The 27,932-nt window shown below is 43.0% G+C and overlaps 1 protein-coding gene across 2 annotated transcripts; it reads left to right on the top strand.

Moving 5' to 3' along the window:
• Positions 1-1,320: 1,320 nt before the first annotated feature.
• Positions 1,321-26,374, top strand: sstr1b (somatostatin receptor 1b). Of its 2 annotated transcripts, none has more exons than XM_042069545.1 (2): positions 1,321-1,748; positions 23,283-26,374. In XM_042069545.1, the coding sequence occupies exon 2, from the start codon at positions 24,053-24,055 to the stop codon at positions 25,163-25,165; it is 1,113 nt and encodes a 370-aa protein (XP_041925479.1). In that variant the 5' UTR covers positions 1,321-1,748; positions 23,283-24,052; the 3' UTR covers positions 25,166-26,374. The 2 variants fall into 2 exon arrangements, with proteins under 2 accessions (XP_041925479.1, XP_041925478.1); XM_042069544.1 differs by having other exon boundaries at positions 23,147-26,374.
• The last annotated feature ends 1,558 nt before the right edge of the window (positions 26,375-27,932 follow it).

Raw genomic sequence — 27,932 nt, 5'->3', positions numbered from 1 at the left:
GGCTCTGGCAGAACTCCATTAACACTTCACATGTGTGCTTCAGTCGTCAGATTGAAGTGTTTGAAAGGAGCACAGATGATTCACACTGATTTCAAATTCCTCTTGAGTTTCTTAGTATGCGATTTTACACACAACATTCCAACTTGAACCACTTCAACCAATACTTACATATGAATACAACTTTTTAAAGGCCTACTGAAGTCTTGCCTTAAGAAGATATTAAAAGTGACAGCAGCTAATCTTGACAGCACACAGAATGCTTTTTAATCTTATGTAAGAGAGAAATGATTTCAATATCCCTGGCTTTCATTTGCAATTTTAGATAAACATATTAATATATCTATCAACTTTTATCAACACAACACCTTTTGAATACTTTAGAAACTTCTGAAGACAGATTAAATGCAGTCAAATTTGACAGTGTAAATAGAGGCTTTTCTCTGATCCAATCAGATGGCAAATAAAATCGTTATGCCTTGCGTGTGAAATGAATAATTCATGGCACATGTGTGAAAGCAACTCAAGGAGGAAGGACGGAGGAAGGGGATTTTCATTTCAATCAGGATCACATGTGCATCATAAACATGTTCTCACTGTGGCGCTTCATCTTGTAATGAGCTATAATTTATTGCCATCACACAGAGAAACTGAGTGAATTTGTTTGATTACCCAGGAGGCAAACTATGGGATAGAAGGGTTGGCACAGCATTTAAAAACACCCGTCCAGGAGGCAGAGTAGTTGGACTTCCACGAGTTGGACAGCAGGTGCAGCACGGATGGGGAGAAAGAAAGACAGAGACAGACAGAGAGAGAGAGAGAGAGAGTGTGTGTTAAGAGAAAGATAGAGAAAGAAGGAGCAAAGAGAGAGGGGGGATAGAGGCAGTGTGTTGTAGAACGAGTATTGTACAGAGGGTTTAAGAGGACAAGAGAAAAAGAAGAACAAGGCAGAGAGCAAGATTGGAAAAGGGGAGAGATCAAACATTCTTTGTGTGACAATCTCAGAGAGAGGGGGGGGTACAGAGGTAATCAGAGAGTGAGTAGAGAGGGACAGAGAAAAGACAGGGGGGCAGAGAGAGAGAGGGAGAGAATGAGAGAGAGGGAGAGAGAGAGAGAGAGAGCCTTTGTGATGTGCTGCACCTCACACAGTAGGGGGTAATCTATCATTCCTCAGGAGGGGGATGCTCAGATGCAAAGTAATCAAGATCAAAATCAATTAAGAGGAGAAAAGACAGGCAGAGACACCAGAGGAGGATGAGAGAAGGAGACAGGGAGAGGAGGGAGAGAGACTTTGAGAGAGAGAGGGAGAGAGAGAGAGAGAGAGGAAGAGAGAGAGCTGCATCCATGAGTGGTTGAGCGAGGGAGTGAGACGCAGCGCACGACAGCAGCGCTTCTGAGATAAAGAGTGTTGCAAGTCACAAACAGAGAAAGAGAGCGGCAGAGTCAGATAGACCACAGAGAAAGAGAGAGAGGGACAGAGAGAGAGAGAGAGAAAGCAGTGAAGGAGGGGAAACAGAGAAACGGAGGGAGAGGGAGAGCGCATGCAGCACAGCAGAGGAGTCCGCCGCACGTCTGCTGAGGATGGGAGGATCACAGGGAGAGAGAAGAGGAGAGAGAGAACATAAAAGGATGCCATCGCTCCTCTCCTCCTTCTCATCCTCCATCCACTCTCACTGAAGGCAAACCTGTTCCTTCTCATCACTTCCTCAATACAACTGGACTTGTCCTTCTGGAACTACTGATAACATATGGTAAGGATTTTTTTGTTATTATTTTACCCCAGAGATAGTTTTTGATCCTACCTCGGGCTTTTTCATGTTGTTTAGATTAAGTTGAAATGTCTCATTCAAAATAAATTCTATGGCAGTCTATGGCAATACCAGGCAATACCAGAAAAACAGATGACTAATAAAATTATTCAAATGCCATTTGTGCGTAGTTTTCAGGGAAAGCTGTATTCAGTGTGTTAAAACATATGGTTGTGTAAAGTAATACGTACTAAATCATATTCATTTCAGAGAGGGAATTGCACTTTTTCTGTCGGTTTTGTAACTGCATATATAGCAGTCACTCACTTTGTCCCTGGCTGAATGTCAGGCAGGAGTCCCGGTAACCGATACAAGGTTATTTCATACATGCATGATCATATGCTGTTGTGACTGTGCTTCACACACATGCACACACGGATTTGCAGAGACACACACGTGCATGCGTGCGTGCATGCGTAGACACACATACACACACACATACACACGCACGCACGCACGCACGCATGCACACACACACACACACACACACACACACACACACAGAGAGAGAGGATCGCCACAACACTACCAGTGCACAGTATTTGCATTCAATATCTGTCTCACCCAGAAAGTCAAGGGCTTTGTGCATTGCATTCTCCCTGTCCAGAGAAAGCTGTGTGAATCATCCTGGCTGTTCATTACTGTCACAACCCTAATGCCACATTACGACTCATTACCTAGAGTTAACAAAACACCCACAGCCAAAACCACTCACCATTTGTCTGCTTTTCTATGTCCTCCTCCCCTGTTCACTGTAGAGACTCTCCTGTGAGAGCCTAACTTAGGGAATAAACAAATTCAATCATTTGACAGTAACACGCTATCAACAAACATGGTGGGGTGTTGAGTGTTGATGTTGTATTTCAATACCCATGATAAAAACTCCATGTCGGTAAACGTCTCAATGACACAACTGGGGTTTATCAAAAGTCAATACCTTGACAGTAACACACTATTAACAAGCACTCCAAAGCACATGGTGATCTCTCCGTTTGACTGGCAGATAACAGAGTATATCTGACACCGTGCAGCCATTGCAATCCTCATCTGGCTTGCAAATTGTAACTTCTCACAGTGAGATGAGAGACAGAAAAATCAGTTAAAACTCCACTAATTAACTTTTAATTCTGAATTAATGAGCTAATTAAGGTCTTCATGACAGCATCGTAAACCACACTGGCAGAGAGACAGAGAGGGGTGGGGGGGGGGATCACCAGCTGACATTATGATGAGAAACAGATCAGGGAGGGAGAGCCAGAGGTTTGCCGTGTATCAGACCAAATGGAGCCGAATCACATTGAACTGAATGGAAATTAATTAAATAAACACCTCAAAGACAAACTCGAGCAATCGGATCCGCGTCCAGTGCAGAGGGTGGATCCTTGCAGCAATTCACGGATGACTGCTGCTGAATTGTATTCCTAACGGCAGGCAGGTGGAGGTGATCTGCTGCCTTGGTGGTTTTCATCCAGCAGGAAAAGACTGTGCTGTGTTGTTTTCATGGGCTGAGTTATTGTACATGACACAACAAACAGGGGAAGATGGTGTTTGTTTCTATGCTTGACTTGCTTAGCGGTTAGCAGATTTGCTCATGTAATGTGTACATCATCTCCGCTTGCTACAGTACGTGCCTCGCTGTTCGATCTGTTCATTTCAACTCATTCCTTCTGACTCATCTCACAGATGATACTTATGCAGCGCGGCCTTTTTTTTTCTTTGAGAATATGTACAAGATGTGAGTTCATTTGTGATGTGTCTGTTGAGAGAGTAGCCGTAGGCAGGATCTGTGTGCTGATATCTGTACATGCCTATGCTCAAACATACACATGGACCATGCCTGGACAAACACATGGTCATCTCCCTCACATGTTAACATAGCCAATATATTCCCATACATGTATCTCTCTCTCTCTCTCTCTCTCTCTCTCTCTCTCTCTCTCTCTCTCTCTCTCTCTCTCTCTCACACACACACACACACACACACACACACAGTGCCTCAAGGAACGTCAGAGTGCTACCTCCTTCCCTATTCTCCGCTACAAGCCCGCTGTGCCAACAGTAGGCACAGGTGCCAAGCGCTTGGTCAGAGCCTCCGCCTCGGTTGGCCAAGCTGGCGCACGCGGACGTGCACGCAGCCCGCTCTGGCTCAGGGTCCGTGGCAGACGCCAAGAGATGGAGGTGTGACCTCAGCAGTCACAGAGCCTCCGTTCCTCTCAATGGCAACGATCAGAGCGGCAAACATTCTTTCAAGGATGCGGAGGAGACTGGAGTGGGTGGAGTGAGTGGTGTGTGTGGGTGTGTGTGTCTGTGTCTGTGTGTGTTTGTGTGTGTGTGTGTGTCTGTATGTGTGTGTGTGTGTGTGTGAGTGGGTGGTGTGTGTGTGGGTGGTGTGTGTGTGTGTGTGTGTGTGTGTGTGTGTGTGTTGGTGTGTGTCTGAGTGTGAGTGGGTGGTGTGTGTGTGTGTGTGTGTGTGTGTGTGTGTGTGTGTGTTGGCAAGGCACAGGGAATAAATGTTACATCACCAGTATTTCGGTTCTCACTTCAATAGGTTTGAGGTCTTTGCTGCCTCCCTGGATTATTTTTGTTCTGCGGTCTGTATGTTCTACCCTTTAGCATTCTTTGTACATTTTAAATAGTTTTTCAATATCAGTTATACATTTCATTATGGTATGTTTCTAATGCTTTGTTTCATAATGTGTTTTTATTGATTTATCAGTTTTTAGTAATAATAGAATAATGATGATCATGGTGATGATCTAACCTCCTCTGCTCTGCAGTTTCAACAAACGTAAAACAGCGATGAGCTTATAACTCAACAATGCAAAACATTTTTCATCTCAATATATGGCATCATTATTGCAACTGTTATGTTATTACAGTGTAATTAATGTAGTAATAAGTTAATACCACATAGTCGTCATGAATGTTCATGTTAATACATGATTTCTAGTTACATATGCACCTTCATGAATTGATCATATGCACCTATCAGTTCATTATTTCATACATACCAATGGACACTCCTATGGAGAGGACAGTTAGATTTTAACGTTTTAATGACCGTATGGTCCCCCTCTCCCTGATCTCCTTCGCGTGTGAGATATGACCAGAGAGCTCCTCCTGACTGCATTGACATGCGTCTCACAGAGCGGGCATATTAAACAGTGTGTAATGATCTGCTGTGGCGGGCAGTGGCAAGGGCAGCTGGGCAGTGGTGGGCAGTGGTGGGGGCAGTGGTGTCGGGAATGGGATTTCACGACAGAATGTCATGGTTTCAGTTTTTCCATTTAGTTGCGGTGGATCCCTTGTGTACCGCTTGAAACAATTGGAGTTGACTTCCAGCCATATTTGTGAGGAGACAAGGAGAAAGATAAGGAGAGCGTGGTGACACGAGCTAGAGAGAAGCCAAACAAATAAAAGACGGAAAATCTGAAGAGACACAAAACAGAAAAATTCATGAAAAAGGCGGATCACAGGAGCTTTCTGGATTTATTTCTTGGGATTTCCTCTTTGTGGTTCTATAACACAACCTGCTCAAATTTTTGACATTTCCTGGGGACACACATTTCAGGCCTCATATTCATGCCAGGCGTCTCCAGGCAGGTCAATGACTCATCTTCCGACGTTATAAAAAATGACTGCTCATGGTCTGTTCCATAAAACCAATCAATTGACCTTTTCATCAGTAGGCTCCCAGAAGTGCTGTATGCGCGCACACACACACACACACACACACACACACACACATACACACACACACACACACACACTTGCCCCAAGAGTAGAGACACCAAGGATAGAAAGTAGCAGAGCAGCAAATTCGCTTCAGCTTATCCTCTCGAAGCAGCCAGTGAAAAAAAACAGACAGACAGCACTACTCAGACAGCACTACTCAGGCCGATAAAGTCATGGCTGAACAGACCCAACAGACTCTTTGCCACTTTTAAAATGCCACAAAAGTAGCAAACTTAAAAAGGAAGTTCTGAGTTCTGAGAGGAAACATGTAAATCGGTGTGTGAGAGAAACAGAGAGAAAGCGCGCGAGAGAGAGAGAGAGAGAGAGAGAGGAGCAGACCTCCTCAAAGGCACTGGCAGGATTAGGAAGGAAGCCTTTTTGTCTTGATGAATTATTTATTATAAATATCGGTAACACTTTATTTTAATGTGTCGCTGTTACAGTGTACCTACCTAATTAGGTACAGTGGTACAACCTGTGTAACAACATGTACTATCAGGTACTATCATTGTACTTGCATTATGTATTTGTGGGTACATGTACCTACATATAGTTGTTACATTGTAATACTGAGTGCTTTTACAAAACTTTGCCAATTTTCATCAGAGGCAAAGAGCTGACCTGAGACCTGCTGGATGGGGTAAATCGGCCCATGATAGATTTGATATACAAACCATTCTTAGCTCCAGTCAAGGCCTCATTGTCTTCAGTGTACATGTAACAGCTGTGCTGCTACAAACTTGTTACTCTTTGATACAGTGAATAAACCTATTAAGTGTACCAGTTAATACTATCTGAATACTATCTGATTTGGATGTGACCACAGATAAGGAATGCTTTTTTTTTATTATTATTATTAGGTTTACTGTAAAGACAGGTCTCCAATTTGTATGACTTACATTGTGGCAGGCAATGCTAAATCATGAAGTTAATGCACATGAACTTAAGCTGATTTGATTTCTAGTCAAAATCATTTTGGTAATTTTTGGGTGTGTTTGCACACACAGGAAGAAGTTCTCTATGAATGAATTCCTTTAATTTCTAAAACACATTGAGCAGATCTCATTTATTAATCCGCCCCATGTTCCTCTTCTAGAAGATGTTAAAAAGCTCATGAGTACTCACCCCATTTTTGCTTCATTGCATCCTGCGCTCTGCCAGTATATTAGCAAATATTGGTTTATTGGTATTACAGCCTGTTCTCACTGTGTGACTGCCATTGCTAAAGACTGTTCACTATTTGAATTTTCCAGTTAGAGGCCAGAGAGTCACAGAGTCACAGCTCATCTTCCTGTGCCAAGACATAAGGCATAAATCTTATGTCTAGCTCCGTGATGGCTAGTGTCCCATGTGTGACTGGGTGGCCCTGCGGAGGAGAGATCTGCCGAGGCTCTAATGGGCGAGGTGTACCACTGCTCACTCCAGTGTGCTGTGAAGCCCTGATGACTTCCATCCCCCACTGGAGCAGAGACACAGCAGTGATTTTAGTAAATGACTGTAGCGAAGAGGAGAGAGAGAGAGAGAGAGAGAGAGAGAGAGAGAACACATAGAGTGGGGGTAGAGAGGGAGTGATGGAGAGAGAGAGGCAGAGAGAGAAAGTGGGCCCTTGGTAATCTCTGAAGTAATGATGGAGAAAAGGATAGATTCCCAAAAGCATAATGGGTGAGAATATCACACATTCTCTCTTTCCTCCCCCACTCTCTCTCTCTCTCTCTCTCTCACACACACACACACACACACACATTCTGTGTTGGTGTTTTGTAGCGCGCACACACAAACACACACACACACACACACAAATGGTTTCACATCTTTTCTGCCTAGCTGAAAACCTACACACACATACACACAACCCTTGAGTCCTTTTCTGGTTGAAAACCTTTACACACACACACACACAGCACACACAATGACCGTCAAGTGATAACTGGCTGAAAGGGGACCATGTCTCACTCTCACTCTGAGCTCAGGCCACTGAGGAGACCGATAGAAAATGCCTGTGCATTTATTTAACCCCCAGAAAAAACACTACCGTAATTGAACTGCTTCAGGATGCTCATTACACAAACCCTCAGCCTCATTGAAAGTCTGTCCTGGTTGATTACATTCCATCTCTCTCTCTCTCTCTCTCTTTCCCTCTCTCACTCAGAACCTCTCAGCCTCTCTCTTTTTCTCTGATCTGATTCTTGCCCATATTCCCCTCTTTTTAACTAAAATGCTCATTTTTTACAGCTTTGTACACCAAGATCAAGACCAAATCATGAAGGACACCACAATATTGAAATATTGGAAGGGGTTTCGGGCTTGGGGCTCGTGTGCCTTGGGACAATTTAAATTGTTATTGGTGCTTTGTGAATAAATAAAGTTCAATTGAATTGGATTTTTTAAATGCTTGTGCTCAGGTTTGGTATTTCACTGAAATGCCCTCAAAAGCATATGACCACAACAAACATATATTAATCACTATCTGTGACATTTAAACAGGCTATTAAAAGGGTCTGGTAACCTTTGCTGGACAACACATGTTAGAAAACGTGGGTGTGTCGGGGAGGGGGGGGGGATGGCATTCCATATCAGACCACCAGGAGGCTCACACACACACACAGACACACACACACACACAACCTTCTCTCTCTTCTCTCCTCCCAAAGCCACAGGGATTAGCTTTGCTCACTGTCATTGATTTGTCATTTCGCAATGAGTTGAATCAACAAGTGTTTGTTTTCTATCTCTGGTCTCCGTAAATTGTATCTCTCTCTCTCTCTCTTTCTTTCAATTCAATTTCAAATGGTGCTTTATTGGCATGACAAATATGACATAAATGTACAGTGTCAGGATCTAAGCAATTATACAGGTATATACAAGAAGTAGGAGTACATGTACAAATAACAGTTTTTTTTTTTTTTGGGGGGGGGGGTATCTGTGTCTGTGTGTTCAAAACAGGCAACAAACTTACAGACATACAATAAATCAGGGCATATATACCAAATGGATTGCGCAGAAACTTCAGGTATGGTACATACAACATGAGGAAACTGTAGTGTATTTGTGTGTGGCTGTGAGAGAGGGGTGCGTGCATGTTTGTGTGTGTGGTGGTGGTGGTGGTGGTGGTGGTGGGGGGGGGGGGGGGGGGGGGGTTGTGTGTGTGTGTCACATGTACATGCATACAGAAATCACTGTGTCTCTCAGCTGGTGACAGGCAAGGACATATTGGGCAGCAGTAATACAACTGTCTGTGTCTTCTGCCAATACAGTATTTTATTCGGGTAAGGTAGGTCATAGAAATCAGACATTTTTTCTTCAATTTTGGGAAGTATTTATTGCGAATTGATTCGAATTTTGGCCATTTTGTTAAAAAGTGTAATTCAGTTTCGACAACATCATCTCTGCACTGCTGGCATAGACGCTCATCTTTTGGAAGCCATCTCTTTTTGTGTCTTCCTGTTTTTATGGCTAAGCGGTGTTCACTGAGTCTGTAGTATGCTTCTCAAATTTGTTTCTTTTATTTTTGTTAGGTAATGTGCAAGTGCATATTTTCTGTTTAGGGTCAAATAGCATTGCATTTTGCTTTGGGATTGTGTTTTAGATTGCCAATATTCATCATAAATGTCTTTGGTTTTGGGGGTTTGGTTAATCCCAACATTTTGTGTGGATGTGGCCAGGTCTTGGGCTTTTAAAGTGCTGGATGTTTCTAGAGGATGCCTGAAGACCAGGTTGGTAGGGGAGTTATCTTTGCTCAACTCTTGGTGTTTCAGGGCTTTATAATGGAATGAGTTTGGAAAGACAACCCAGTATTGCAAGGATTGGTTGTACTGTCACGTTTGGTTAATCTATTATTCGTGCTGGGATTGGAGGAGCTGGTAGGGAGGGCAGTTGGTATTTTGCCTGAAATTGCACTGTGCCTATACGAGGGCATTGTTCCCACCTCTTTTGGGGCCTACTATCAAATGTTTGACCTCTATAGAAAGCTGAGAACCTGTAGTTTTCATTAACCTGACTCCGCCAGATGGATGCTTCGCATTTGCTCTGCATGTCCATCTGGGAACTTTCCGTTGGAAAACTTTTGGGAAGGGGCGGAAATACTGGTTAGCTGATTGGATAAACCATCTGTCTATCACCACATATGTTGGTTATCGACGGGCCAAATCAACCAATTAGATGAACGAAGTGTTCTTCTAATGCCTTCGTTTAACATACAATTAAGTTACATTTTTTAACTAAACATTTGCATGTGACATGAACCTAATCAACAACAATTCCCATCAAGTTTTCACGGTAGGCCCTATACGTCTGAAGAAAGTATATTCCTCCATTATGAACTGGAATCAGCCGTGGAGGATGTCTGTGTCGTTCATTCCTCCCAGCTGCATGGCTGAGACTCATAGCTTCACAGCTTCCCCAAGAATACTTTCTAATTTGAATAAAACTTGCGCGATATGCTCATCTCATCTGTGGATGCCGTCATGTTGTTCGTTGCGTCACACCTAAACCCACCTCAAAACCAATGCTGATTGGCCGTTCGTTTGGTGAACTGCTCCAAATTTTCTCTATCGAAAAGATGCCAGACTGATCTGCGAGTGGAAACCTGAGGCTCGCAAGATTAGGATGGTCTCACGAGGCTAAGTTTTCGTAGGAAACAGTCAAAATAACTGTGTGATGTACTGACACAGAGTTACAGAGGCTAGAATATAGTTTTTTCTTTCTGCCGGATTACAAGCATCTCTGAACTGACCACATTTCAGCCCTCTAGGTCACTTGATATCACTTAGGGACCGTTCGGTATTTATGGAATGGACCACCAGAGGAAAATTGAGGAGGGTCATGTCATTTTATTCTTTGTTGAGGGGAGGGTCACCCATTTTTATATTCTAGGATGGGGGGTCACCCAACTTTTGTATTCATGAAAACAGCAAAATTTGGGCTGTCGCCCAGGGCCTCGTGTCTGATGGGCCTTGTACCTGGCCAAAGATGACATAAGCGTTTATTCTTCATTAACCCCTATTGTAGCCTAAGCAAAAAGCTTAACGTGGCTTAGGCCTAATGTCCTAAAACAACGATCAGTGATCACCAAATTTCTCTTATATTATTCCTCATAATCACTAAGAACATTTACAAAATTTAGAATGAAGTCATATAAGGCCTATGAACTTTGAACTATGGATTAGGCTACCTGACGTTTCTTCTATCTCCTTCACTGACACATATGGAAAAGGCTTAACGTCCCAAAACAACAATCAATGATCATCCAATTTCTTTCTCATATTGCTCCTCATAACCATCTATAAAAATCTATCCCAAAGTTTTTTTTCTTTTGGAGCACGTCCGAATCCCAGGACATAACGCACTGTAGGCTACCTCATAATAGGCTCAAGATATAATTCAAAAGGGGACAGATAGGCCTAGGCTACAGCACTTAAAACTTAAAAAGATTGAACGAACCTTCCCGAACTTTTAAATTGCGATCAGTGACTGGCATCAGGTGAACGAAGCTTTTTGAAGTCGAATAGGCAATTAAAAACTATTTGCGCACCTCCATGTCACAGACTAGTGGGCTCGCCCGAAATGAAAACAATGTCTATCTGCAAGTTGACCTATGATTTCATGGCTGAGTTTGCGCAAAGTAAGCAAGAAAATGTTTTTTCTGAGTCAGGATATGGCGAATCATTGTCATTTTTGTCCAACGTTAGCCTACAGACCAGTTTCCATAGTGCACATTTTATCAATAGTTTGAATGTCGAGTGTGTCTCTGCTCATTGACAAATAGAGTTCAGCACAATGATTCATGCCCAATTAATTCCCCCTGTTAAGGTGCTTTGTTACACTAGTTTGGTTTCGTGATGTAGGCCTACATGTAGATGATAAACGGCTTATGGCCAAATAGTGTGTGACTCAGCTAATGTTATAGGCTACAATTCCCCCTCTTAAAGACAAGCTGGTGTAGCCTATTAGCCTACTAAATGCACCGACAGTAGGCTACGTGTAAAGTAGGCTATCGCGTGATTTCATGTACGTAAATAAAAAGGGCCTCGCACCTGTCAAGTTCGCACAGGACCTCACACACCCTTGCGACAGCCCTGCAGCTCCTCCTAAGACAACGGGAAAAAAAGTTAAAATATGTGATAAACCCGGAAAAGGTTGACAGGTATGTTTCGGTCCCGGTGATTATTTGTGAAATTGTGCCTTTTCAGGGCATTTCATGGAAGTAGTGGTAGCATGCAAGCTCCTAAATTGACCCAGTACAGAAGGCATCAATAAATTGTTGGGGAGAGTCATGCGTTTTTTTTTCCAATCACTTTGGAGGGTCATAGAAAAATTTCTTGATGGCGAGCTAGGGTAACGTCTTTTTTGACTAACACTCCCAAAACTCCTCCGGTGGCCACATAAATAAATAACAGTCCCTTAGAAACACAACTGAGCCCTAGCACCAGGTCTTGTGAAGCTGTGTGCAAAAGTAGATCAATATGAAAATATGAGTGCTTTAGACCATTATTTGCCAAGGTATGCTCATGCCTTTTGTAAAATGCCTATGGAAACGCTCCTTTGGTTATCCAAAATGCATACTGACAATCAAATGCTTACTGCACATGCACCCCTTTGTGTAGAATCAGGGCTGCCAACTTTTCAAAAAACCTTGGAGTGAGATTTGGTGGGGCCAACCCAAATTTTGCTGCGGAAATTTTTGTTTGGCTCATTCAGCATTATACCATACAGTAAAAAAAACATACATCATTGGTTCTCAGGTGTAGGGACCAGGCATGGACGGATTATAAACTTTTGGGCCCTTGGGCCCACATGTATTAAGGGCTCCCCACTAATTGTCGCATATGTGGAAGGGGGGGTTGGGGGTCCTCCCCCAGAATTTTTTTAATTTGTTTGATGTGATTTCCTGTATTCTGGTGCATTTTGGGGATGGCCAATACTAAATTCAATCAGATTCATAGCCTACATCCTGATGTGTTGATATTGAGGCAATGATTCCATGCAAAGGCTTGGGCTTCAGGGCCCCCTGACACCTTGGGCCCATGGGTCTGGGCCCGGAAGGCCCGTGCAGTAATCCATCCCTGGGACCAGGGTCCCAGAGTTAAATTAACATTGGGTTAACACTATCTAAGGGATCTAGCCATTTTGATTTGATTACATTTTGAGTGAAGTATTGTACTTCGCTACATCAAAAATCCCATCCGTTACTTGAGTAAAAAAAAGACTAACGAAAACGGAAAGGGAGAGAAAAAAATCGCGCCCTAAACCACTAGCCTAGTGATAATGATCAGCATGTAGCCTACAACAGGACATGAATCAAGCTGGCGCCATGCAGTCTTTCTGAAAGTGATGGAGACTGGAACACGAAATGCATCAGATTAGTCTAACCTATGAAAGTGTATTTTCCGCTATTCCAATCGGTTGTCTCAGTTCGTTTTAGCACTAATGATTGCGGAGATATTTAAGCAAACACCATGGGATTTCGTGTTTTGACGTTTGTGCTCACCTTTCTTTGGAAAGAAGTTTATTAGCAGTTGTTTCCCCTCATTTTGATGTCTCTCTTTTTCCTGTTTTGGCCTTTGTTTTTAGTAACCTGACTTGGCTTTCTTGGAGAAAGACATTGCACCAGCAGCAAAACAATTAGCGGTCCACTACTAGCGATGCTCAACTAAATAAACAAAAGATAGACTACCTTATGAATCGTGACGGCGGACTAAACCATTTAGCTCTTTAGCAAGGGATAGTGAGGGTGACCTTACACAGTTTTCACTATGTTTTGTATACAAAATCCAGTCAGACTTTCATTTTGACATTTAATTTGGAAGTTAAAATATTCAGGTAAAATAAATATATGGTGGAAATAAGTATTGAACACTTATTTATTTATTTTTTTCAGTAATTAGCCTAAACTTCCAGTGAGTCTATTCAAAATTTTCACCACACATTATATTAACACACATTTATTATACGGCTCTTCACAATGCAAGTAGAATGCTCCATTGACTTGAATGGGATTTCCGAAAGTTCTAGCGGTCATTATTTCTTGGGAAAGGACCTCTGAAAACAAGAATGACCGCTGTCAATGGCAACGGAGTTTGCGCTTGGAATTTTATTCAAAAGTGAAAGCAGACGGTTGATCAGCTGTGTTCTAAAGAATGTTTGATTCAAGTTCAGCGTGTGTTGCGAACTATTTGTTTCTCAGCAAAAGCCACGACGAAACGGTAACAAATAAGTGTAAAGAGACATATCATGGAGTTTATTTTTTCGTTTTGGCAAGTAGCCGTATAATAAGCGGGATAATGTATAGAACGGCGGTCATTATGGGAAAATAAGTCCCTTCAGGGCGAAACAAGACCCCTCCACTGTCTAGCTAAGTAGCATGGTTAGCATAGTTAACATGGCTAGCACTGCTATAAAACATTAGCTAAGTAGCATGGTTAGCATAGTTAAAAATCTTAGCATAACTGCTAGCAAACATTAGAGCCATTCCAACTTTCAGTTATCATCAAATATCTACTTATACACAGCCATTAAACAATTTGAATATCAACATTCATTAAACTGCTAGAAAACGTTAGCTAAGTTAGCTAAGTAGCATGGTTAGCATGTTAGCATTGCTAGCACTGCTATAAAACATTAGCTAAGTAGCATGGTTAGCATAGTTAAAAATCTTAGCATAACTGCTAGCAAACTATAGAGCCATTCCAACTTTCAATTATCGTCAAATATCTACCTATACACAGCCATTAAACTATTTGAATATCAACATTCATTAAACTTCCAGTCTGTCAACAACTTTTAAACTATTTACCTTCAACTTTTAAACGGTCTACTTTTAAACTATCAACTTTTATTAAGCTATGCAGCCACCATGTCTATCCTAGCATCACCGTAGTAACCATCTCTGTATTATCTATTTTAACTATACATGATATTTTACATCACAACTTTAGCATTTTCATGCACTGGTAATTCCTTGGAATTGCATTTCTAGTTATTATTATTCCGCTTACCACTTTTTCCGTACGCAATTTCTCTTGAACAGTTTAACTTAGAAACTTCGTTCAAACTTTGTAACGTAGGTCTTCAAACGGACCAAGCTGCTATGTCTTTTCAACTTTGAAACTTTTATACTTTTTAAACTATTATTATTACCATTAACATTGTGATTGTGACATCATAATACGGCCATTAAGCAATTAGAATCCTATGCCAGGTGTTCAGGCCACCTGCAGGCCACTTTGAAACTTTCTCAGGCTTTAAGTCAAGTCAAATCAAATCAGATTTATTTGTATAGCGCATTTAACATGCACAGAGTGCAACCCAAAGCGCTCCACATATAAGACATTGTCATTGACACAGACTAACAAAGACAATAGATGCCGGACGGAGCGGCGTAGTCGCCAGCGTACCCGTGACACCAAGACATACATTTAAGAAATAACAAACACAAAAGATGCCGGACGGAGCTTCGTAGTCGCCAGCGTACCCATGACACCAAGACATACAACAAACAAATTAATAAATAAAGATTAAAAATAAAATAAGTCCACGATCGAAAATAACATAAATGAAGACTAGAAAAATAAATACAAAAAATTAACAGAACATTACATAAAATTACGAACATTACATAAATACAAACAAAAACATGATGCCAGACAATCTTTAAGCATACAATCTGGCTAGCTAGTTAGCATTGTTAGCATAGTTAGCATGTTAGCACAGTTAACATTACTAGCATTTTTTAGCAAAACTGCTAGAAAACATTAGCTAAGTTAGCTAAGTAGCATGGTTAGCATAGTTAGCATGTTAACATTATTAGCACAGTTAGCATTTTTAACAAAACTACTAGAAAACATTAGCTAAGTTAGCAAAGTAGCATGGTTAGCATAGTTAACATTTTAGCATACATAACAACATAGTTAGCATGTTTAGCAAAACTACTAGAAAACATTAGCTAAATAGTATGGTTAGCATAGTTAGCATGTTAGCATTGTTAGCAAAACTGTTAGAAAACATTAGTTAAGTTAGCTAAGTAGCATAGTTAGCATTGTAAGCATAGTTAAAATTGTTAGCATAACTGCTAGCAAACATTATAGCAGAGAGGGTTAAAGCGGAGCGAGAGGCGCAAACGTTCAACAATTTCCGCGTTCGATTATTGCAAGGGGGAGGGGGGGAAATCCCTCGCTGCACTAATGTCAATGGAGACTTGTGGAATTTTACCAGTAAATTGGTCATTATGTCTTTCTGGATTTGTTGAGGTTTTTTTGGAAAATTTTGTCATAATCTGTAAGTGTTTGGGATCATTTCAAGCCTAAAAGTGTAATTTTTTAGTGTTCGGATTTGTAATAAAATAACTTAATATCAGACCATGCTGCTGCCAGTTACTGTCCGGTTGTTAGCATGCTAGCTAGCCTCTTAGCTAAGGTAACATTTTAAACGGAGAAGTGTAATTTCGTTGAAATGACAACTAGCTGAATAACATTACTGACATTAGTTAAAGTGGATAGTTTATACTCAAGTGAATTTGCAACAGTATATTAAGTTTAAGCGAAGTCCTTCAACTACTAGTCACTTGTTAGCGCATAGCTGTATTGCCATAGCTACTCCCATCCACTTGTATAGCATTTTAAGCTAGCGTTAGCTAGCTAGCTAGCTCGGTTCACATGACTAATTAAATTATTCATATCATGTCCTAAAGAATGATTCATTGGTATCATACATGATTATAGACAATAATACTGTGAACACAATTATGTTTATCTGTTCTTATTGCTTATTAAGAGAGAAAGTTTATTTAGTGACGTAAGGTGACACTCCCACTTATGCAGACCGGAACTGTCCCGTTTTGTTCCCATAGTAACGAATTACATTGCTCTATCTTGCTAGTAATCAAGGATCTTTGATTATAGCCATTCAAACATTTAATTATCGTCAAATATCTACCGATACACAGCCAATAAACTATTTGAATATCAACATTCATTAACCCTTAGAACCCTAAGCTGTTTTTATGGCATTTTCACTACCACTACTTATTCTGGTCATTGTAAGTGCCACACACACATATTATATATTGTTTTTTTCAGCAGAGTCTAGGCTATCCAGATCTGCCATCATTTCATGTATTAGTACTACCATTTTGACCTGTATCTCACCACAGCAAGCTCATAGCTCTACATGCATTTCATGTGTGTGTAGGGCAGACTGTCCTGAAACGGGCAATATAATTGCCATGTTGGAGGGATACTCTGGGGCTGAGCAATTTACAGAAATATGTGGTGTGTGATTTACGGAAATAAATGCCATTTTTTATTTAGCGATGAAAAATGACCATTCTGCGCTCCATATCTGTGACACGAACTGATCTGACCTGACTTGACCCAAGTTTGCCTGTTAGCATGTGTGACTATGGTGTATGCACTCATGATGATTCTCAACTTTTTACTGCATTGCCATGAACAAAGTAAAGGCAAAAAAGGTGTTTCTTTGTTGAACAAATTGGGATGCAATGTGAGCCTTGAATTGGATGCCATGCAGGAATTTGCTAGGATCTCAAAACCGGATTATGAACATGTTTTGCCATAGAGAAACACACAATAGCGTTGGATTATAAACATGCTTTGCCACAAAAACAGACAAAAACGTGGGGTAAGTCCAGCTATATGAAGTTATTATTTTGCTGTCACTTCGTCTGTTTTATAACCCAGAAGGATGTATTTGGTATCAAATGATAGCTCTGTGTCTCCTCTTTCCTCTAACATACGTGGCATATATATCCGATCACGGGTCCGCGAGTAATTACTCCGAGAGTAATTGGTGTGCAGCGTTGGTTTGTGTACATGACGTTAATATTTTGCAGTCACTTCGTCTGTTTTTATAAGCCAGAAAGATCGACATGGTACCAATGGATAGCCCTGTTTCTCCTCTTTCATCTGATATGCTTGCCATATCTATGCGATCACGGGTTCGCGAGTAATTCAAACGAGAGTAATGGGTGCGCAGGTGAACGCAGAGAAGTATAGACTTTAAATATGATGCAATTTTATTTAATTTCATGATTTTTTTAAATTTTCATACTTGATCGTACAGACAAGTGCGTAGTCTCTTTGGAAAGCCCCACTTCTTCTCTGTCATAAAATAAAGGTTTTATCTCGTTGTGATGAACAGTCGCGGAGCAATGTAACAGAGAAGAAAGGGTGTGTTTTTTGACGCACTTTGCGTCAATCTGGGTTCTAAGGGTTAAACTTTCAGTCAACAACATTAAACTATTTACATTCAACTTTTAAACAGTCTACTCTTAAACTATCATTAAACTATCTATCTATTAAACTAGCTGTCTATCAACAACTTTTAAACTATCTACATTCAACTTTTAAACGGTCTACTTTTAAACTATTAACTTTTATTAAGCTATGCAACCACCATGTCTATCCTAGCATTATCACAACTTTTGCATTTTCATGAACTGGTAATTCCTTGGAATTGCATTTCTAGTTATTATTATTATTCTTTTTACCTTTTGTGGATACCTGTGAGGTGTCACCTGTGAGGAAACCAACTGTCTCAGCTTCTAAGCATACAATCTAGCTCTACCTGAACTATACATCCTGTTAAAGTGTTTCCTGTGTGTCAAAATAAAAGTCCCAGCCATATCTCATGCATTCAGCATTATATCTCCAGAACGGCTTGACGTACAGTACATGCTTCAAATTTGGTACGAGTTTCATGGACTCAAAGATGAAGTGAGTTGATGTTGGAGGTTGAAGGTCAAATGTCAAGGTCAAAAACACCTTGAGTGTGATATCTCATAAATGCCATGTCACACAAGATTCAAATTTGGTTACTCCAAAAGCACCTTTGCCGGTATCACAATTACCCTACCAACCAGCTAGCAGCAAGCTCAATAGCCCCACCAACACCCTAACCAGCAGATTGCATCCCCTCGTGTAATTCCTCGGAATTGCATTTCTAGTTATGATATTGTGATTTGGCTATGATCTGAGAGGGGGGTTAGTGGTTTGAAAGTGAATGCTCTAATTGATAAAGGATCTATTAGTTATTACATGGTCTACTGTACTATTTCCAAGAGGTGAGCAGAATGTGTGTCTCCAAAGGGTGTCTCCCCTTATCCTACCATTAATGATATACAGACCCAGATTGCGACAGAGATGCAAGAGTTCTTTTCCCTGTTTGTTTGTAACTGGATCACAGTTATTTCTCTGAGAGTACATAGGATGATTAGTTTTATCAAGGGAATGACCAATGTAGTTATTGCCATCTGTGTTTACAAAGTCATTTTGTGTACCTGTTCGGGCTTTTAGGTCTCCACAAACGAGAACATTGCCCTTTCTGTTTCTAATGAAGTGCTGTGCATGTGTCTTCAGAGTAGTGTGGGGATTCATGAGGGGGGTATACATTGCACAAAGGAAGAGATCTTTTTGTGAGATGATTAGTTCTTTCTTGACTTTTAGCCAAATGTGGTATTTACCAGATTTTATTACACTGAGGTACCTGTCCAGTTTTGATTTATACCACATTACTAGACCCCCCAAGTTTCTCCCCTGTTTTACAGTACTGAGTTTTTGTGAGGATACTATTATTTCCTTGTAGTCTGGGGGACAAAACTACAAGGAAATAATAACTCTCTCTCTCTCCTCAGTGTTATAAATGGGATTCACAGGGAAAAAACAATGTTTATTCATGATCCACACTTTGCCTATCCTCATAGGGGGCAGCCGTGGCCTACTGGTTAGCGCTTCGGACTTGTTACCGTAGGGTTGCCGGTTTGAACCCCGACCAGTAAGCACGGCTGAAGTGCCCTTGAGCAAGGCACCTAATCCCTCACTGCTCCCCTGTTGTTGCAGGCAGCTCACTGCGCCGGGATTAGTGTGTGCTTCACTTCACTGTGTGCTGAGTGTGTTTCACTAATTCACGGATTGGGATAAATGCAGAGACCAAATTTCCCTCACGGGATCAAAAGAGTATATATACTTATACTTACTTACTTATATAGCGTAGTGGTGCATAATGTAGTTCTACTGTAGATCATTCCTCTCTCCTTCTGGTGCTAAAGCTAGAACGTATGTGAATATGGGGTCGCTACTGTATGTCACAGTGTTAGAATCTCAATGCATGAGCTCCATGGTGTTCCACTTCATTGTGCTTCCACGGTATGATTGTGTGGGTCAGAATGCATTATTATCATCCACACGCCAGACGGGAGGATGGAGGCCAACGCTCTGAACTGGATCTTTGTGATGAATGCCTCTCCCTCCCTCCTTCCCCCCTTTCTTTATCCTTCCTCCCTCTCTCTCTCTCTCCCTCCTCTAGTCTGACTAGCTGTCCTGGCAGGCCCAGATTTTGCCCACCTCTGTAATTCACTTTAGCCTTGATGTGCAAGATTGTCCAGCTGAGACTTGCTTCTCCCCTCTGCCTCTCTCTCTCTCTCATTCTTTCTCTCTCTGCTTCTCTCCCTCTCCATCTCTTCGCTCCTCTCCACCTCTCTCTCTCTCTCTGTCTAATTCAGTCATCCTCTTTGTTTCCATCTGTCTGTTTCTGTTTTTCATCGTTGTGCCATTTCTCCATTCCCTGTCTCTCCTAAAAAATCCAAAGTATGCACACTTTTTTTTTCTTATGATTTCTCTCTGACGTACTCTATCACTCATTTTCGGGAGCCTCTCCAGGGAAGTGCTCTTGTTTGCGTTCGACTCGTTCACTTCAGCTAGTGTAATAGCAGTGTGCATCACTCCACCCTCTCCTCTCTCTCCTTCACTGAAGTTTTCTGTTTACCCCTTCAGCTATAGATCAAGGTGTCATCAAGTTTTCAGTTGCAAGCAATAAATGTTGAGCAAAGTTTCTAATTCACTCTCACTGAATATGCCTAAACTAACTTTTTAGTATATGCAAACCATTATAATACATTGTAAAGTAGTCTATGTCATGGCTTAATATATTTTTAATCAGTGATATGCATTTATGTATGTACATCTCAGGTAATTGATGTCATTATCTTCAAAGTGAAGCTGTTAAGTCAAGCTAAATATGTAATGAGCTCTACTGAAATGGCTGACTTCAGTCTTTCAACATACACATTTTGATCTGTAAATCACATAGTATTATAGTGTGTGTGTATGTGTGTGTGCGTGCGTGCGTGTGTGTGTCATAATGCAGGTAAGAGAGCCTGGAGCCTGAGTGCACATGAATAGATGACAAGCATAAAAGACCCAAAGACTTGAGTGTGTCACAAAATGGAGGCAGCAATTGACGGGGAGAGGAAAATGTGTTTTTCTTTGAAAAGAAGCTTCGGCTGCTCTGCCTCTTGTCGCCCTTGTGAGCGTCTCTTCATGGGGGGTATGTCAGTCAGAGTCTAGCAGGCATGTCTCTTCCCAGACGTAATGATGGGCATTTGTGAATGGCTGGCGATGAGTAGACAAGACACATGGGAGAATTTTGACAGAAAACGGCAGACACGTGGATATGACATTTCATAGATGGATTCTGCCTCTCTTTGCCTCTGCAGGCTACCCATCAGTTCAGACACAATCTGATACAGACGCAGGGGCAATATCGGAGCATGTAGCCGCCTCCTCTCTCCACAAAACAGAAAACAATAACCCATGCCGAGCGCAGATGATATTGATCAGCAATAAGAAAAGAATAGCCTGCTGCGCGTGCTGCACTGCTCGTCTTATCGTGGCAAGGGTCATCTCGTTCCGGCAGAGCCCCCTCCTTTTACCCCTTTGATTTTCTCCGCTCATCCTTGACCACAGTGGGGGATCTGTAGATGAGGTCTTGCCATGGCTGTCATGGCTATGTTTGGATTTCATTCCCTCGCTAAGTTGTCTGTTTACGCTCTTCTCTCACACACACACACACACACACACACGCACACACACTCTCCCTCAAAACAAGACAGTTGATTCCCCCCGACAGTCTTTTTCACTCCCACTCCACGACTCGAGACGATGTCTGTCCGACATCCTTGGGCCTTGTTTTCCCAAAAGTACTGCGGCGCGGACTTGGATCACGGTTAAATGAAAGATGAGCTATCAGCTCACACACTCGGCGCTGAGTTTCTTCTGTCCGTCTCTCACTGTCTCACTGTCAAAATAATCTATTACGCATTTTTGGACGCCAAGGCCCAAATAGCATTGCGTGTGCCAGCGCCCAGATCAGGCATGATTACACTTCCATCCTTCCACGGGCGTATCCTTGGCACCCATAATGGCATGTTTTACATGCCAGCCACGGCACCGGCGAGCAGCCTCTGGACGAGGCGACTGGCTACCGGGATTTTTGTTGAGTTAATGGTGCCCACATTACAGGTGAGAGGGGCGGTAAGGGAAGGGCAGCGAGGCCGAGCAGCCGAGGGAGAGGATTAGCGCTCCTCTCTCCGTCTTTTCATCACAGGTCTGGATGGAGACACACTCGTTTTTTTATGTTTGTTTTTTTCCCCACCCTTTCTTTTTCCTTTTCCTTTCATTCCAGGTGGTTTATGACTCACCAGCCAAACACAGAAGTGGTAAAGGTGCCGCTCTGCATTGCGTACCAGAGCTAATGGGATGGCGAGAAATGTGGAGGTGGAGATGGATGGGGGGGGGGGGGGGGGGTGGAGAGAGGGGGGGGTGCATGAGAGGGGATATGGAGGGCACAGACATCGTGGCTGGGTGGGTTGATGTCTAGTTGACAGCCTGGCATGTCCCTAATTGCTTCAGCCTGGCATTGTTGTGTGTGTGTGTGTGTGTGTGTGCGTGTGCATGTGCATGTGTATGTGTATGTGTGGATGCCTTCATATGCATGCATTCTCTCACTTTGTTTATCACATCATCTTAGTCGTGGCTTTCTGACCTCTTGGCTCCTCTGCACTCTGAGTCACTGTCAGGAGGAGAACAGAAACACGTCTCGAACAATGTCTGCTTTAGTTCCGCTGTCTTTCCCCAGACGACTCGCAGTCACTTACACTACCGCTCAAAAGTTTGGGATCACTTAGAAATTTCCATTCCACTCCATTATTGACAGAATACCAGCTGAGATCAGTTGCATTGTTTTTTAATCAGGGCAGCAGTTTTCAGATTACATTATGTGCTTACATATAATTCTCAATTGTTGTAGAAAGAAATGGCTGATCTTTAATGCAATATCTACATGGCCGATTATCAGCAACCATTTATCCAATGTTTCAAAGGCACATTCTGTTTACTAAATCTGATATAATTTTAAAAGGCTAACTGAGAAAACATTGGAGAACCCTTTTGCAATTATGTAAGTGTAGTAGTCTATCTCTTCCATTTACCCCTCACTCCAGAGCCCATAACTCCATAATTATCATAATCCACATCTACCCATGAACCCCATATCTTAATTTAAATCTTAAATCTATCATAGAGTTTGAAGTTTTTATGTCAGATTCATCCCATCTTCGCACATGACTCTGAAATTGCAAATTGCTTTTTGAAGGGAGGAATAAGCATTTATTCATGCAAATTAGTATGTAAATGACACTTTTTCAGTGAAAACTCAATCTAAGCTCGGGGCTATTTACCTGAGTCATGGCGACGCACATCTCTCATTTCTAACTCCTCTGCACGGCTTTTCTCTGTTTTATTCTCTCGTTTCCATAGGTCTCTTTCATGGGAAAATTAGATCGCGGCTTTGAAAACCTACAAGCTGAACCAAAGAGGTGGAGAGCGAACCAATCCTCCATGGCAACCAAATGACCATCTCTCACAGAGCACCTTTTTTTTTTTCAAACGGCAGGTACTGCGTACCACAATCTTTTCCAGTGCGGAGCCATTAAGGAGGGAAGTTTTGAGGCCGGGCTGTAGACGAAGGCTAGCAGCAAAGCCGTGATTCCCGCAGACACGGAGCAAACCCCCCTGGCGGAGGGGGAAAGGAATGTTCTTTAGCTGCCAAGGAACGTGTGTTTTCCCCCGACCCTTCGCGAGCCAAGCCCTTGTTTCAAACACAAAAGAAGGCTGTGGAGCAGTCGCACCTGCAGCTCACACACACACACACACACACACACACACACACACGGGGCTAAAAAATCTCAAGGTTTATTATTGAATGGAAACGAGGTGCTGCGAGGACTGCTCAACAGATGATGTGGGTTTACAGCACACGGTCTGCGACTGATTAGCCGCTCTGTTTAAGTCCAAGGTTGCGCTTTTTTTTTTTGATCCTGCAAATAGGAGTCAATGGGACTGCGTAGATTGGAGAAATCCAAGAATTTCAAGGACTCCTGTTAATACAGTTGCTTAGCCCTCACTGGAGTCCATCTGGGGCATGTAGAGGTGAAGAAATAATCAAATAAAACGTTTTTAGTGTTAGTTCACCCTATCCTAGTGTCTGTCAGTTTGGAAAATAAAAGGACTGACATGGACCCTCTGAGGCATATAGGCCTGTACTTTCCCACAGTAAATAAAAAGCTGTTTATAAGATTGATTTCTCCGTGGACAGTTTGGGTCAGGTGAGCCCATATTTCTATTTGCTTTCATCCCGATAAAGAGCGGGCCCGTAAAAACACGATGGACGTGCTGGGCTTTAACGGCAGCGGGTACGACGCCTACCCGACGGGCTTCCCGTTCAATGCCACCGGCGACTACGAGGACTACGAGCCGGAGCCCGACGCCAGCAAGATCATCATCCCGTCCATCTACGCCCTGGTGTGCTGCGTAGGCGTGACGGGCAACGCCATGGTCATCTACGTCATCCTCAAGTACGCCAAGATGAAGACGGCCACCAACATCTACATCCTGAACCTGGCCATCGCCGACGAGCTCTTCATGCTCAGCGTGCCCTTCCTGGCCACGTCGGCCGCCGTCCACCACTGGCCGTTCGGCTCGCTCATGTGCCGCCTGGTGCTGAGCGTGGACGGCATCAACATGTTCACCAGCATCTTCTGCCTGACCGTGCTGAGCGTTGACCGCTACATCGCTGTGGTGCACCCCATCAAGGCGGCGCGCTACCGCCGGCCCACCGTGGCCAAGGTGGTCAACGTGTGCGTGTGGGGGCTGTCGCTGCTGGTCATCATGCCCATCATCGTGTTCGCCGACACGGTCCCCGCCGCCGACGGCGGCATGGACTGCAACTTCCTGTGGCCGGAGTCCTCGTGGTCAGAGGTGTTTGTGGTCTACACGTTCCTGCTGGGCTTCCTGCTGCCCGTGGGGGCCATCTGCCTGTGCTACTGCCTGATCGTGGCACGCATGCGTGCCGTGGGCCTCAAGGCCGGCTGGCTGCAGCGCCGACGCTCGGAGAAGAAGATCACGCGCATGGTGCTGCTGGTGGTGGCCGTCTTCGTCGTCTGCTGGATGCCCTTCTACATCGTGCAGCTGGTCACCGTCTTCCGCCGGCCGCCCGACCCAGTGGTCACGCAGCTGTTCGTCATCCTCAGCTACGCCAACAGCGGCGCCAACCCCATCCTCTACGGCTTCGTCTCGGACAACTTCCGGCGCTCGTTCCAGCGCATCGTCTGCTTCCGCTGGCTGGAGACCGGGCTGGACGCCGAGCAGGTGGACTACTGCGCCGTGGCCCTCAAGCGCCAGGCAACGCTGGGGCCCAAGGACTTCCCCAAGGACTGCCTGGCCTCAGACATGGTGTTCCGCAACGGAACCTGCACCTCACGGACTACCGTGCTATGACTGGACAAGACGCCTCACACGTCTCCCCGACAAGGACATCAGAACATTACGTGAACATTATGTGAACATTACATGAATCAACATTATGGTTGACTCTGCCATCTTCATCAACTGAGCAAAGTGAAAACACTAAACATAGCTGTGAATAATGATACTTGGAGAAAATGTCCTCTCAAATGATTAAGAACAGAATGAACAATTACACTGTGAATTTAATTATAGGATGTTCTAGAATCACACAAAAGGCAAGTTGATAGTTGATGAGTTTTGTGGGAAAAAAAAGAAAAAAATATGGCAAAGGGGAAAGTTCATCAGACAGTGATTTTGATTAAAATGGCAGAGGTGATTACCTACTTCCTATTCTGAACGTTGTCTTTGGATCACCCGATAAGAAATGGAAAATGTGGGATTACAAGAATCCCACAGCAGGATGAGCAGAAGGGCGTAGTCGTGTTGTAAAAACGGCCAACTAATCCCTACAAAGACTATGTTTCACCTCTCTTCTCTTTACGGCCGCCAAGGGAATCGTCTGCGATTTTGACTTGAGAGAAAGGGGCCAGAATTATCCTGTCTGGAAATAAAGAAGACGAAGAGCGAGCGTTTCAGAATGTTGCAGCAGACAGCGATGGGAGGTGGTAAAAAGCACAAAGCAGACAGACTCCACATATGCCAGAGCTCTACTCAGCCCAGTGTGAGTTCAGGCCATTTACCATGTGTGATTCTCACAGAGGTGGTCCAGTTACAGGTTGTATGTTACGTCTGTGGCTTTAACACTGTCATGCTGATTTTCTGATGGGTTTGTTGTCTTTGTATCAGTGTTTTACATGTCCTTTTGAATTCTGGTTTTAGAATCTTGACAGTGCAGTGCGTTTCAGACCCAAATCTGTTTTGTTTCACAGTTTTGTAGCTCTTTGTGTTTGTTCTCTGTTCTGTGAATCTGTTTTGTTTTCATGCTATGGTGAGTCAAAATTGCATTGGACTACCGTGCCGCTTAAGCTTGTGCAATGATGCGCCACTGACACGGCTCTCTGATCGTCTGCCAAAGGAGTTGGGCATTCTCAGACACAAGTGCTTGTTCATATTGTACGCTGTTCTGCTTTTGTTAAAAGTTATTACGCCTTAAAAAGCTGACCTTTCTGTGTTAAATATAATTAGAATGTATGTGTTCTTGTATTGATGTAAACTGAATTGCAATATTAAAAAAAATTGTTTGCAGTGTACTCTCTCTCTCTCTCTCTCTCTCTGTGTGTGTGTGTGTGTATGAGAATGTCAGAGTGTGTGTGTTGACTTTTAAGTCAAAACTTGTGCTAATCAACTCATGAATAAACTATTTAGCTAATTTGAAAAGCCCCACATTCAGATGGTCATTTTTGTTTTCCTCATGGTGGATATTTAATATCATGGGATTCATGCATTAAAGGCATACCTGTCAACATTTAGCTTTCCAAAAACGGGAGATTTTTTCGGGGGGGGGGTGTGCAGTGTTTATACCGGATCTGTGTTTGCATATTTAATACGTTTCATACACGTGTTTCAACACTGCATTTCGGTCGTTGCTTTTACCTTACCATTACCTTACGCATGCCAGTTATGTATCCACCAGCTGCCTGCCTGCAGCCTACTTCTAAAACTCCAAAGCTGCTTGCTGTCAGATTTGTTCAGTTCAGTGTATCAACAACACTCAATAACAGTTTATGTGATGTGTTAATCAATTAAATTCTCAACAATTTCACAACAGCTAGTTCTGGAGTAGGCCATTCAACTAGCCCGCTTGATTACGACGAGACTCAGGCTGTGCAGTCGGCACCCGCTTCCTTATTTGGGTTTTGGGTTGCCAGGTTTTAGCCTATGACAAAACAGTTGAAATTGAAACTAAGTGACCGTGTATGTGTAGGGTGTATTTCATACACAACCTGGCAACCTGAATGGATCAATGATTTTAAAATGAAGTTTGATGGCCATGCAAATTACGGGAGTTTTCCGGGAGAAATAACAAAACGGGAGGGTGCTGGGAGATGACCTTGAAATACGGGAGAAACCCGGGAAAAACGGAAGTGTTGACAGGTATGATTAAAGGTGGTCACCAGTGTATACAAATCGTGTGCCACGCTGCTGCCTCGTGCAGCGCGCTGCTCCAGCAGGCTGTGTTGTGTACTCTGGACATGTCTCTGAACACAGGTCAAGATCAGCGTAACTGGGGCCAACATTCTAATATCCCGACTCTGTGGCTGTGTGTTGTCAACTGTGGAATGAAGCTAGCGTAACATTGACCTCACCTTGAAGTGAGCGCCTGAGCGAGAATAACATTCTATTAGCTCTTCCCAGATGTATCTGCTTGGCCTTAAGTCAGATCTGACACCCATCAAAGGAAAGATACATTGAACACTGCCTCGAAACATGTGATTGCCACCCCACATGGCAAATATTCTCCTCTTCCGACTGCCAGGGAAATTCATTTTCAGTGAAACACTTTACGCTCTCTATGTCATATCCCGTCCACATCCGTCTAATGAATCCTTCTCCTCTTCCAAGCTCGAGCAGCGCTGCATTCCGCTGACAGCGGAGAGTGACACGTCGACTTCAAACAGGAAGCCAGAAAGGCCAAAAAGTGCAAAAGGGGTCTCCCTTGGAAAAAAATGCACCATGCCTCAAATCTGTACGGCGGCGCCCCTAAGACCATCTCCTGTTTCGGCTCAAGGGATGACATCAGCGTATCTAATCGTGTTGCGCCGTGACAGAGCGCTCCAGTCACTTCGCCACCCTGGCC

The sequence above is a fragment of the Alosa sapidissima genome, chromosome 18, assembly GCF_018492685.1.
Source record: "Alosa sapidissima isolate fAloSap1 chromosome 18, fAloSap1.pri, whole genome shotgun sequence".
Lineage (NCBI taxonomy): Eukaryota > Metazoa > Chordata > Actinopteri > Clupeiformes > Clupeidae > Alosa > Alosa sapidissima.
This window is presented reverse-complemented; position numbering and strand designations above follow the sequence as displayed.